The 10,617-nt window shown below is 39.0% G+C and overlaps 2 protein-coding genes across 2 annotated transcripts in view; both read left to right on the top strand.

Annotated features, from left to right (window-relative positions):
- LOC137978591 (short-chain collagen C4-like) overlaps window positions 1-10,617 on the top strand; it is a 26,425-nt gene continuing 15,808 nt past the window's right edge. Inside the window, exons 1-2 of the mRNA XM_068825585.1 lie at window positions 1-397; window positions 488-755. The gene's annotated coding sequence lies outside the window, so the exon portion shown is untranslated. The remainder of the gene's footprint in view (window positions 398-487; window positions 756-10,617) is intronic.
- On the top strand, window positions 4,432-9,543 carry LOC137978594 (uncharacterized). Its single transcript, XM_068825591.1, has 5 exons — window positions 4,432-5,914; window positions 6,829-6,905; window positions 7,218-7,307; window positions 8,452-8,640; window positions 8,956-9,543. The coding sequence occupies exons 1-5, from the start codon at window positions 5,673-5,675 to the stop codon at window positions 9,435-9,437; spliced, it is 1,080 nt and encodes a 359-aa protein (XP_068681692.1). The 5' UTR covers window positions 4,432-5,672; the 3' UTR covers window positions 9,438-9,543.

Genomic DNA, 10,617 nt, shown 5'->3' with positions numbered 1-10,617 from the left:
GGAAGCTTTATTTGCTTTCTCCTTGATATAGAGAAGTTCTTTTAACGTAACGTTAAAAATGTCTTGCCCCTCGTCAGATTCTGACGCTGGTCATTTTTCCGAAGACTCGAAAATGGATTACGACATAGAAATGGAAGACGATGGTCATGATTTATCTCCATCGAGATCATATAGCCTCGAGCGATGAAGATATCATCGCCTTTGCTGACGACCCAAAGGCTGACAAGGAATGGACTGCCAATTACGAAAAAGGAAAAACAAGCTGACAAAGCACTAGAACGACAACTGAAGGCCGATAAAATTGAGGGAAACGTTGAAGTGGCTTATATAGTGGGAATACTTGCGTATTCTGCATGTTGATCTCTGTGCGCACCTACCGAGACTGCTTTCGTTGATTGTATGTTTCTTGTTTGGCTGTTACTTCTTGCATCAATAGTTCGTCATGATTTGTTCCTTTTATTCATTCGTTGACTTCTGTATTGTGTAGGTGCAAGTGTGGAAATTGTCACAGTGTCGATTTTCTTCAAAACATTAGCGAGTACTATTGCTGCAGGGAGTTGAAAGGCTGTTTAGAGTCTTGTGAAGGTGACCTTGTCCTTCAAAATGTTGGCCCCGGCGTTAAATTGTCCTGTGTGATTCAACATCCCAGGATTTGAACCCGTTTGCCTTCAGAAATGGAGTCTTAAGTTAACAGCCGGAAAATTGGGCAAAGCAAGAGGCAAGCAAATGTTTCAACAAACAGGAGACGAAGCAAGGTGAGCGGTAATTTTTTTTATTTTTGGCTAAGATATGGTTTACAAATAGAGGACATGTTGTGTACTGCTGGTCACGGTATTTGATTAAATATCTGATGTTATTTTTTCTTTGTTTCTTTTTATTGCTTCCACTTCCATTTCTCTTATAACTTGAGTCTTCTGCCATGAGAATCGTTTAATTTAACGCCTTTCATATTTGTGTTGTCACGTTTGATCAAAAGCGGTCCAAACGTCAAGCCAAAGGCCTCTCTTTTGAAATTCTTCAATCACAAGAACTGAACCCATCTTCTTCGACGTTTCCTAATTTCATGGCGATTGTCGTCAAAATACGGTATCAGGAAATGAAGCCTTATACCGCCTTTTAAACTTCTGGTATTGTAGCATCCTGCTGCTTCGCATGTAAGCTGCATTCAAAAAATCCGCAGACAAGAAGTCAAATTTTGACGTCACAATTGCAGCTAGACCCATACCTATCTTGTCTCGGTAGCGCGGCTAACATGGCAGTATTTTACCGCTAATTTTATTCGTATTCAACAGATCGTTTCTGTTATAACTTGAGCTTTCTGCAAGGAGAATCGTATTAGAAATAGGTGTTTAATGAAACGTCTTCCATATTTGTGTTGTCACGTTTGATCAAAAGCGGTCTAAACGTCGAGTGAATTCCTCTGTTTTGAAATGCTTCGAGCACTGTGACAAACTGAACCCCTCTTCTTCGACGTTCATGGCTTCATGGCGATTGTCGTCGAAATACGGTATCATGAAATGAAGCCCTATAGCGTCTTTTAAATTTCTGGTATTGTTGCATTCTGCTGTTACGCATGTAAACTGCATTCAAAAAATCCACATTGAACAAGTCAAATGTTTAGAAACCCCTGGCTTTTACGTCACAATAGCAGCTAGACCCATATCTCTTTTGTTTCGGTAGCTAGTGCGGCCAACAGAGCAGTATATGGGCCAACATGTCAGAGTTTTACCGCAAATTTTACGTATTGAACAGACCACCAAAAATCTAGATTTAAACCAAATCAAAAAATTGTTTGCGCCAAAATGCCCGTAAAGTCACGCTAATATATTTTTTTTTTCGAGAATCTTAAGTGGTGAAGCGGAAAGAAGCGGTTCCGATAAAACAGAAGCTCCGGGTTCGAATCCAATCCACGGATATGATTTTTTAATTTCCTTATTTTCTGTGCTACCACAAGTCGTGGGACACAGTGTTCTAAATTGACGATAACAGTAAATTCTATTCAAAGCTAATAACGAATTAACGATAATCGTTAATTTAGAGAGGAGATCGTGTTGGAAGTAGTAAATAGGCCTTTTTCGATATATTAAAAGAAAGGAGAGGTTTAATAGAAGACAAATATGTTAAGCGAGACAATCGGCTGGCGTGAAAACACGCCCAAAGACAAAGGAAAATGGATGGTAAGCAAATATTTTTCACATTTATTCCAACGTGCTTCTTTTGTTTTTGTCCTCATTGACTCACTATCAACCCGAATTTTTGATATTTGGAAAATGGCCTATTTTGTTGGGCTCCCGTGCCGGCAGCGGGTTATCATGAGACGAAATTGCGAGAACTTATCCTCGCACACTTAACTTAGCAATTGTCTTATCATGACACCTGAAAAATTCACGAGGCTTCAACGGAAATTTTCGCACCCGAGACGCATTCATGCTTAATCGCCAAAAACAAAATTAAGTTTTAAATCTCCTTTGTATCGTGATATGATCTGTGTGTTCGGAATCAAATGTGTAATGGAATAAGACCAGTCTGAGCATCGTGTTACGGGAGGCGGATGGGTCGTAACATTATTGTGGTGTTCACTTGTGAAATGAAAGTTCACACAAGTAGAATTTTTATTCCAATACGAACTAGTGAACTACCTACGGCGTTTGTATGTAAACACTCTCTTTCTTGTCCCTATATATTCTTTCAACACTTTCGTAATTTTTTACAGTGAGAACCGAGCGTCATGCATACTCGAGACTGAAGCCCCGCGCAAATGAAAGGCTTCAAGGTCCTGAATTGCTGTTAAAGGCGATAGCTCGTTTTGAACAAAAAAAATGTGGACTCGTGTAGATCGTCCGATATCACGACATTTGAGGCGCGTTTACACGACAGAGGAAAAATGGCACAGGTCCGATAAAGAGTGGAACGGTTCCAATCATGTTTGTAAAGAAATAGTGAACTTTTATCCGCTCCGCTACGGAACCATAGGCGCCTATGGTCTTGTAGCGGAATGGATAAAAGTTCACTGTTTCTTTACAAAACTGAATGGAACCGTTCCACTTTTTCTCGGACCCGTGCCATTTTTCCGCTGTCGTGTAAACGAACCTCAAATTGGTGATGATCTGCCTGTCGAGCTCTCTCTCTGTTGAGCTCTGTTGTGTACTTTGTCAACGGCGAAGAAAGTTATATCACTCGAAATCACCCGCTTCAAGTTCTCTTTTCGCTTTAGTTCACTCAGTGAAACTTTTCTAGCCAGTTCACACATCAGTTCTAAACGTTTACGTTCATTTCAGTCATAAACTCGACCAATAAATCACGATGCAACAGTGATTTCGAGTGATTTGTTAATTTCGTGGCTGTATTTAACTTGGTAATATTGTGTTGACTTGAATTTATCACGGTCAATTTTCAGTGTAAATACAACTCTTACCACTCAGCGTATCTTTATTCGTCGTGATTCTATTCATCCATTCCCATTATCTCATCAACTCCCGGCATATTTTGCTGTTTTTTTGTGTTGTTACAATCATGCCAATTAATAAAGCCCTTTCATGTTACAAAATTTACCTCTGCTGTTCCTGTTTCAGTTCTGCTTTTGGAATCCCCAAACCTCAAATAACACACCATAGCACGAGAGGAACCACTAACTCAACCCACATTTCCCATGCAAAACTCCTACAAAGGGAAGGGGGATAAAAAGATCGAGCCCCACAAAATCTGTTTTGATGTTTATAACCGTTATTGCTTTCATACTGTAAATGAATGTAAATAAAAAGTAATAAGGTTTTGTATTGTTAATATACCTTTGAGAGGAAGACAGCCACGCTAACGAAAGCGTAACTTGAAAAATGAATCAACATTTTCTGACGCTATCGTAAACCTGTTTGCCGTCTATATCCCGTACTGTTCGAGTATCACAATATCGGCGAAAGTGCTCCAAGTGTATTGTATTGGAAGAATTCGTTATTGAAGTAAATATATGGAGAATGAAGGATTGCTTGGAAGTATGTTCACGTTGTCGTCAAAACTTCATCGATTGAATGTGGTTACATTTATTCCTATTTTACTTTATTAGGGACTTCAACATCTACGACGGCGACGAACTGAAAACGTCACCTCAAAATATAAACTTTGCGCTTTCGTAAGAAATCCGCGATTATTCTGTTTTGTTCATGTCATGAGGCGAAGTATCCTAAAACTCAATTGGAAATGAACTTTTCCTCACGTTATTGTCAAAACCTCGGCATATTTGGTGATTTTATGTCGCAAAGTACTGGCAGAAATACGTGATAATAAAACAAGTGCCGACTACGTTTATTTTTTCTCTTTTAACCAAATGATATACGTTGCGTTCTCTTTGCCCTAGCCTTCGTCGTTTCTTAAACTCTGCTTTACTTTCTTGTTTTCCAGAGCACGGAAAAAAAATGTATTGAGAAATATATGCTGCAACTGCAGCACGCCTTTTTGCGACATTAAAACCTAGTTTAGGACGAGTCGCTATTTCCGTTGCATTCTCGTCCTTGCCAAAGCTCTTTGTTATGGACAAATGAGACATAAGTACATCATTTACGACATGTTCGCGTGCGTTTCATCTTATTCAAACTGACAACCCTTCATGCTAAAGGTTAAGGACGGATTTTCATCGCATTGTACAGACCAAACTTCATTCCGGCATGTCAACTTTTCCAGTTCTTCAACAAATGACCCAATTGTTTCCATTACAACACCCAGAGCATTTTAATTCCAACACTGAATTCACTTGACTTACAGAAAGATCCCTGGGGAGCGAAGATATTAAATCGCTGAAAGCTTATTAAATGTGTCACTCTAGCTTTTCTGTATTCTTTGGTTCAAGAGAAAGGTACAGACAGTTCTAAATCCGTCGTCTTATAGGTAAGAACGCCGCTCTAAGAACTGTAATATGTCAGTCAACAATGTATGCGCAAGATCGGCGCTCTCTGTTGCACAGACCGTCGTCAATTAAGTCAGATGTAGAATGTTATTTTTACAGTACCCTACATGGACAATTGAAAATTTATTGTCAGATGCTCGCGACCTCCACATAACCTAAACTGTTTTGCTCAGTTCACGTCGTCGTCGTCAGGCCGAGAACGGGAATTGGCATAGGAACGCGCTTCCAAAACTAGGGTTTGAAAACAGTTAATGATGAAGCACTGTCATTTCCTGCTGTTAGATTTCATAACCTTTTGCTAGTCTTTCAGAAAAGCCAACCGAGCAAAGTTACTTTGAAACCACGTGCACTTATCATTATCCTAGAAATATTTATATGCAAATCTGTCTGAGCAGTCCAACTGTTCATGGGGAATATTTCAGGGTTGCGGTCCCATTAAAGGCAAAGCTTGTTTTCGTTGGCTATCGCTTAGAGTTTCTTAGTCACAAAAATATTGTTATTCCACTTAGATGTAGATTGATTGTGTACACCAGGTGAAAATAATTTTTCATCCGTTGACTGGCATATTGACATTTACGCGCGTGAGTCTTTGTTCAGTCAAAAGCATCTCAGTTGTAAACGCGAAAAAGTTCGAGCTTGTATCTTTGCGAAGCTCTCTGCAGAATCAATAAAACGTCTTTCTTGTGATTCACCTAAAGTATATTTATTTCGTTTCTCCAACTTGATACTCCACTTGTACCGAAGGCAGTGATCAAAGAAGACCATTTCGTCAGCTATGAAGTACCCGCGAGTGAAAACCCCTTGTGGTGGCTTGCGTTTCCTTGTTGTGTTAATGATTTGCTTTACCATTTTGGTCCACATCTCAGCCATGGATGATCAGCGTCCAAATAATCACGATGTCCATGCAACTGGACAAAAGACTGAGTCGATGCTGTTTCGCGAACGCAGAAGAATTAAGAAAAACACCACTCAAAACCCGCAAGACTTTGAAAAACGACTGAAAAGCGTTGAAGAGAGGTTTGTCCTCGATAAGTTGTAGTTGCTTATCCTCCCAATCTCAAATAACGTATTGTCGTCTCTCCGGTCGAGACTGAGTAATCTTTTCAAATTTTTTCTTGATTTTAGTGAGTGTTCATTGTTTCTAATGGTCGTGTATTTTGCTTCGTCGACTCTCTTGGCCACCAAAATTATTTGATTACATTTCTATACAATTCGGCTTTATGCGTTAGGAGTTTACACGCGTTTATAGTTTTCAGAAATAAAATTTCGATTCGAAATTGATTTAGCGAAGGCTACACTTCCTTCAGAAACTTGGTACCTCTTAATTATTCTTGTTTCTAGCAGTATTAGAATGTTGCCAGTTAATTTAACTCCAAAGGAAATATTATCGCTACAGCTTCAATTTTGTACGTGTGAGTGAAATGTTTAGTAGAAGTGATTTTTGCGTAGAAAGAGAAAATTTATTTCGCTAAAATTGAAGTTATTATACCAATTAAGTGATTTTCCTCGCAAAAATACGGTTTTTAGAAAATACGCCGCGTGGAGGTATTTATCAAAACGATGGGGCAATGTAAGCGCGTTGGAAAAAAATCATCAAATACCCGAAGGAAAGAGCCATATTAATTATGGCACTCAGTAAACGATATCATGTAAAATGTCAGCTCCAACGAAAAAAATAATAAATAAATAAAATCATTCGACCAAAACGACCAATCAGATCTAGTACACAATCAAACGTTTACTATCACTGTAAAACTCTTTAACATTTAATTCAATACGGACAATTCTTCAGTTACATGTTCTTTCCCTAAAATATTATTATGCCTTAACCTGCTTGAGCTTGAATACCTTTCTTTTACCTCAGACATGACCATCTGATAACAATCGACAATTCAGATGAATATCAACACTTCAATTTTATTTTGTTATAGACTTGACGCACTGATGCGGTTCCCTCGTCTGGGATCAAGTGGGAATTCTTGCAATTCACTTATAGCCTACCTTTTGGGTTGGTATAGAGCGCACCCATGATTATAAGATAATGGCATTTCAAAGAAGAGTTATTCAGTGTTAAAAGTTATTTCTTTTCATTTGTTCGAGGCACAACAGAAAATAAACTCTTCCGTTACTTGGGAAGTTCTCACCAGTACATGAACGCAAAAAAAATCTGGTATAAAAGCACTATTTTGTTCACGTTATTTTTTAAGGAAAGTAATTGAAGGTTATAATTAATATGACTACCAACTACGAACTTTAAGGAATCATCCTATTTGTGAACTCTAAGCCATTGAATTGTTTTGTACCATTTTCAATCTCAAAGGAAAGCATATCCAAAACAGTGGAAAAGAAAAGATGGGACCCCCTGGTCCACCAGGGAAACCAGGATTGAATGGAAAAAATGGCTCCAAAGGTAAATGAAACCGGCTGCACTTCGTGACAATATTTAAACTTCACTTCACCGAGCTGTCATAGAGATTTTGACGTCTTACCGTCAAAACGTCTGAAATTGTGCAGAAGATGCCCATTATTAAACCTATTTTTTGTCTAATGCTTAAAATCCTCCTGGAATCGGAATCATTATATATCATAGAAATTTAATGTACAGGCCGGAAGAAGGCGTTTACACCGAAATTTGTGGACACAGAGCCTGATCTTGGAAAAAGTTAACTCCATTTGATGCAGGTTAAAATCCACTTTAACCCTTCCATTAATACTAGTACTAAAAAAGAGAAAATTAGTCTCATTGGACCAACAGAGTCTGCAGTAAACAAAGGAAATATTATCCGTTTTGGTCTCCACCACAGTTTAGGGCTTTTGAAATTGTATAGAATGGTAGAACCCCTTATAAATATCAAAAAGACATCCAAAACTTGTCCAAACTGAGGATGATTTAATTCAACCAGTCGCTAAGTAAGGAGTGTTTTAAAAACATTTGTTATCGCACCATTTTCAAAAATACAGTAAAATACGTGGCTTCCGAAAACTTTATCATCCGCTAAGGGTATAATATTTAGACAAAACATGCACATGCGGCATTCCGTTGATAACTGCAGCATCATAATCATGCGTTTGCTGAAAATTAATGTATTTTTCTGAAACTTGTTTGAGGCCCCTTGTGACGTTGCTCCTCCAAATAACGAAAAATATCGTGTTCCAATTTCCCATTCTTTATTCTGAACATTAGACCCTGCCAGATGCAGTTTTGCCGCCTCGCTTTTGTCCTGTTTTTCTAAGAGAGGAGCTCTAACTTGTTAAACAATGAATGAATAACAGTAAATTGCTAAAATTATTTCACAGGAACTACCCCACTCAAAAAGAGAAAACAAACAAACAAATACATTCACTTAAAAGGGAAAACTAAATATAGTTTCGTGAATCACCCCGAGTAAGGCATCTTTCCCTGTCTTTCTTTTAATTCGTTTGAATAAGCTGAATAAGAAAAAGCAGGTCAATGTGACCATGGAAAACGAATCACTCTGAACTGCTTCCCTCTAACTTTTCCCATCAGCGCACAGCAAATACTAGTGCACCCGCTCTGTCCTCTTTCCTCACAGGAGAACCAGGAAAGCCTAGCGCAAACACGCCGTTACCAGGCCCTCCTGGTCCTAAAGGACAACAAGGAGCCCCAGGACCTCAAGGCGCCAAAGGAGAAAAAGGACAAAAGGGGACTGCAAAGTCGGGTGTGAAGTATGTTCGATGGGGAAGGACCACATGTCCCAGTGGTGCTCAGATCGTCTATAAAGGTATAAAGTTCCTAGAACAATTTAATTCAACCCTTCCTAACATTTCGTAATAGCTCTCACCAAAGATTCACACTTGGTTCTCTTCATTATTAGGTAGTTGCGAAACAATTTTGAATTTTTTCCTTTCCTGGTGGTCACAGGAGTCGTCACGAAAGCAGAAAACTTTATAAAGGGATAATAAAAGATTACTCAAAAGGAAATACTGATCTCGCTAAAAAAAAGACTGAAGAATTACTTTCGAGATGTACCGGTTATTTTTTTTGGGAATGAGAGCTGTTGTTTGAATGCGGTTTGCACATCCCTTTCGCATTTCAGGGATAATTGGGGGTGAATGGTACGGCCACTACGGTGGTGGAGTCAACTACCTTTGTCTTCCTCACAATCCAAAGTACGACAAGTACAAAGATGGTCACCAGTGGGCAGGATACATTTACGGCGCTGAGTATGAAGTCAGTCAATACAACGGAGACCCTTTTAAGAGAAGTCTCCATGATCATGACGCACCCTGGGTTGTCTGCTTCGTGACGTCACGTGGTTCAATGCTGATGATGCCCGCAAGGAATGACTGTCCATCTGGATGGACCGAGGAGTATCATGGATATCTGATGACTGCATATCATGTTGACAGACATTCAAGTGATTTTATCTGTGTTGATGGTGATCCAGAATATGTTCCTGGTAGCCATGCTGGCAAAAATGGTGCCTTGCTGTATCCCGTGGAAGGCGTTTGTGGTTCACTTCCCTGTCTTCCATATGTTAGCGGTCGAGAGTTAACATGCGCCGTCTGCACCAAGTAAAGAAGAAAGAAAGCTTCAACAGTAGTTCATTTGCATTAGAACTAAACAGAAACTAAATGAAATATCAATCGCTAGCAAACCAGAGAGCAAATGTAGAGTAAGGGTGCAAAACAATAAACTTGTTGATCTTAATGAGTCTTGTGTTACACGATTATGTTCAATTCCATCCACTAATCAGCATCCTACAGCTGCACGTCTTCGATTGGTTGCGAATATACTAAACATTTTAGATGTACTCAAGTCTTCTTACAAAACTCAGTGGAAATTGATCCTCCACAGCAAGTCCATTTTCATTAATTAATTGAAATTTCTCCGACAAATCAAATAAGACCCCATTGGTATGAAACCCAAGGTTGACCCCAATGGAACGAAAATACTTAAGCATTTAAACTTACCTAACCTAGATAACGGACAATCTTTCCTCCCTTGTACCCATTCTGTTTCTAAGTGGCACCGTCCTGGGCATGTATTTTCATGTGCCTCTTCCAACAAAAATGGGTACAAGAGAGGAAGGATTGTCCATCTGTCTGGTTTAGGTACGAGTATAGACCTCTTTCATAATGGCGGCCCAAGAAAATATCCTTTTGTTTTAATGCTAATAAGCCTTTGCAGCCTCGCAACGACGAGCAAATTTCAAAAGAATATTTGTTTCAAAATGAGCACAGTAGGTCTACTTAACATAAACACAAAAGAATGAAAAAGTGGTCGCCATTTATGACAGTGACACTTCCACCCTGTTTGGCAACAAAGATTTCTCAAATACCTCAACCTGTAACAACATCCTAGAATAAAATTTACCATGAAATTCGAAGAAAAGCGTAAAATTCCGTTTTTAGACGGCCTTGTCAAACGCGAGCAAAATTGTACATATGTTTCAACGATGACCTAGTACAAGAAGAAACTTTTCACCGGCCTTTACATGAAATGGGACTCGACTCGACTCCTTCACACCACGAAAGCACGAGGTTAATTTAGTTCGCACCTTGACCTATCGTTGTTTTCGTATTTGTTCTGATTCCTCTTTATGCGTTCTTGCCTTTACTTAACGAAATTGAAAAACTATTATTACAAAATGGGTATCCTAAGGGCAAATGAAGCGTTCAAATCCTGTCACAACCTCCCTAAGAAAAAATTCATTCTGGTTTTGTACCCTAGCTATTTAGGTTTAAAGAATAAAAAT

Source organism: Montipora foliosa, chromosome 12 (assembly GCF_036669935.1).
Source record: "Montipora foliosa isolate CH-2021 chromosome 12, ASM3666993v2, whole genome shotgun sequence".
Classification (NCBI taxonomy): Eukaryota; Metazoa; Cnidaria; class Anthozoa; order Scleractinia; family Acroporidae; genus Montipora; species Montipora foliosa.
Note: the sequence above shows the minus strand (reverse complement) of the source record. Positions and strands in the feature narration are given on the sequence as shown.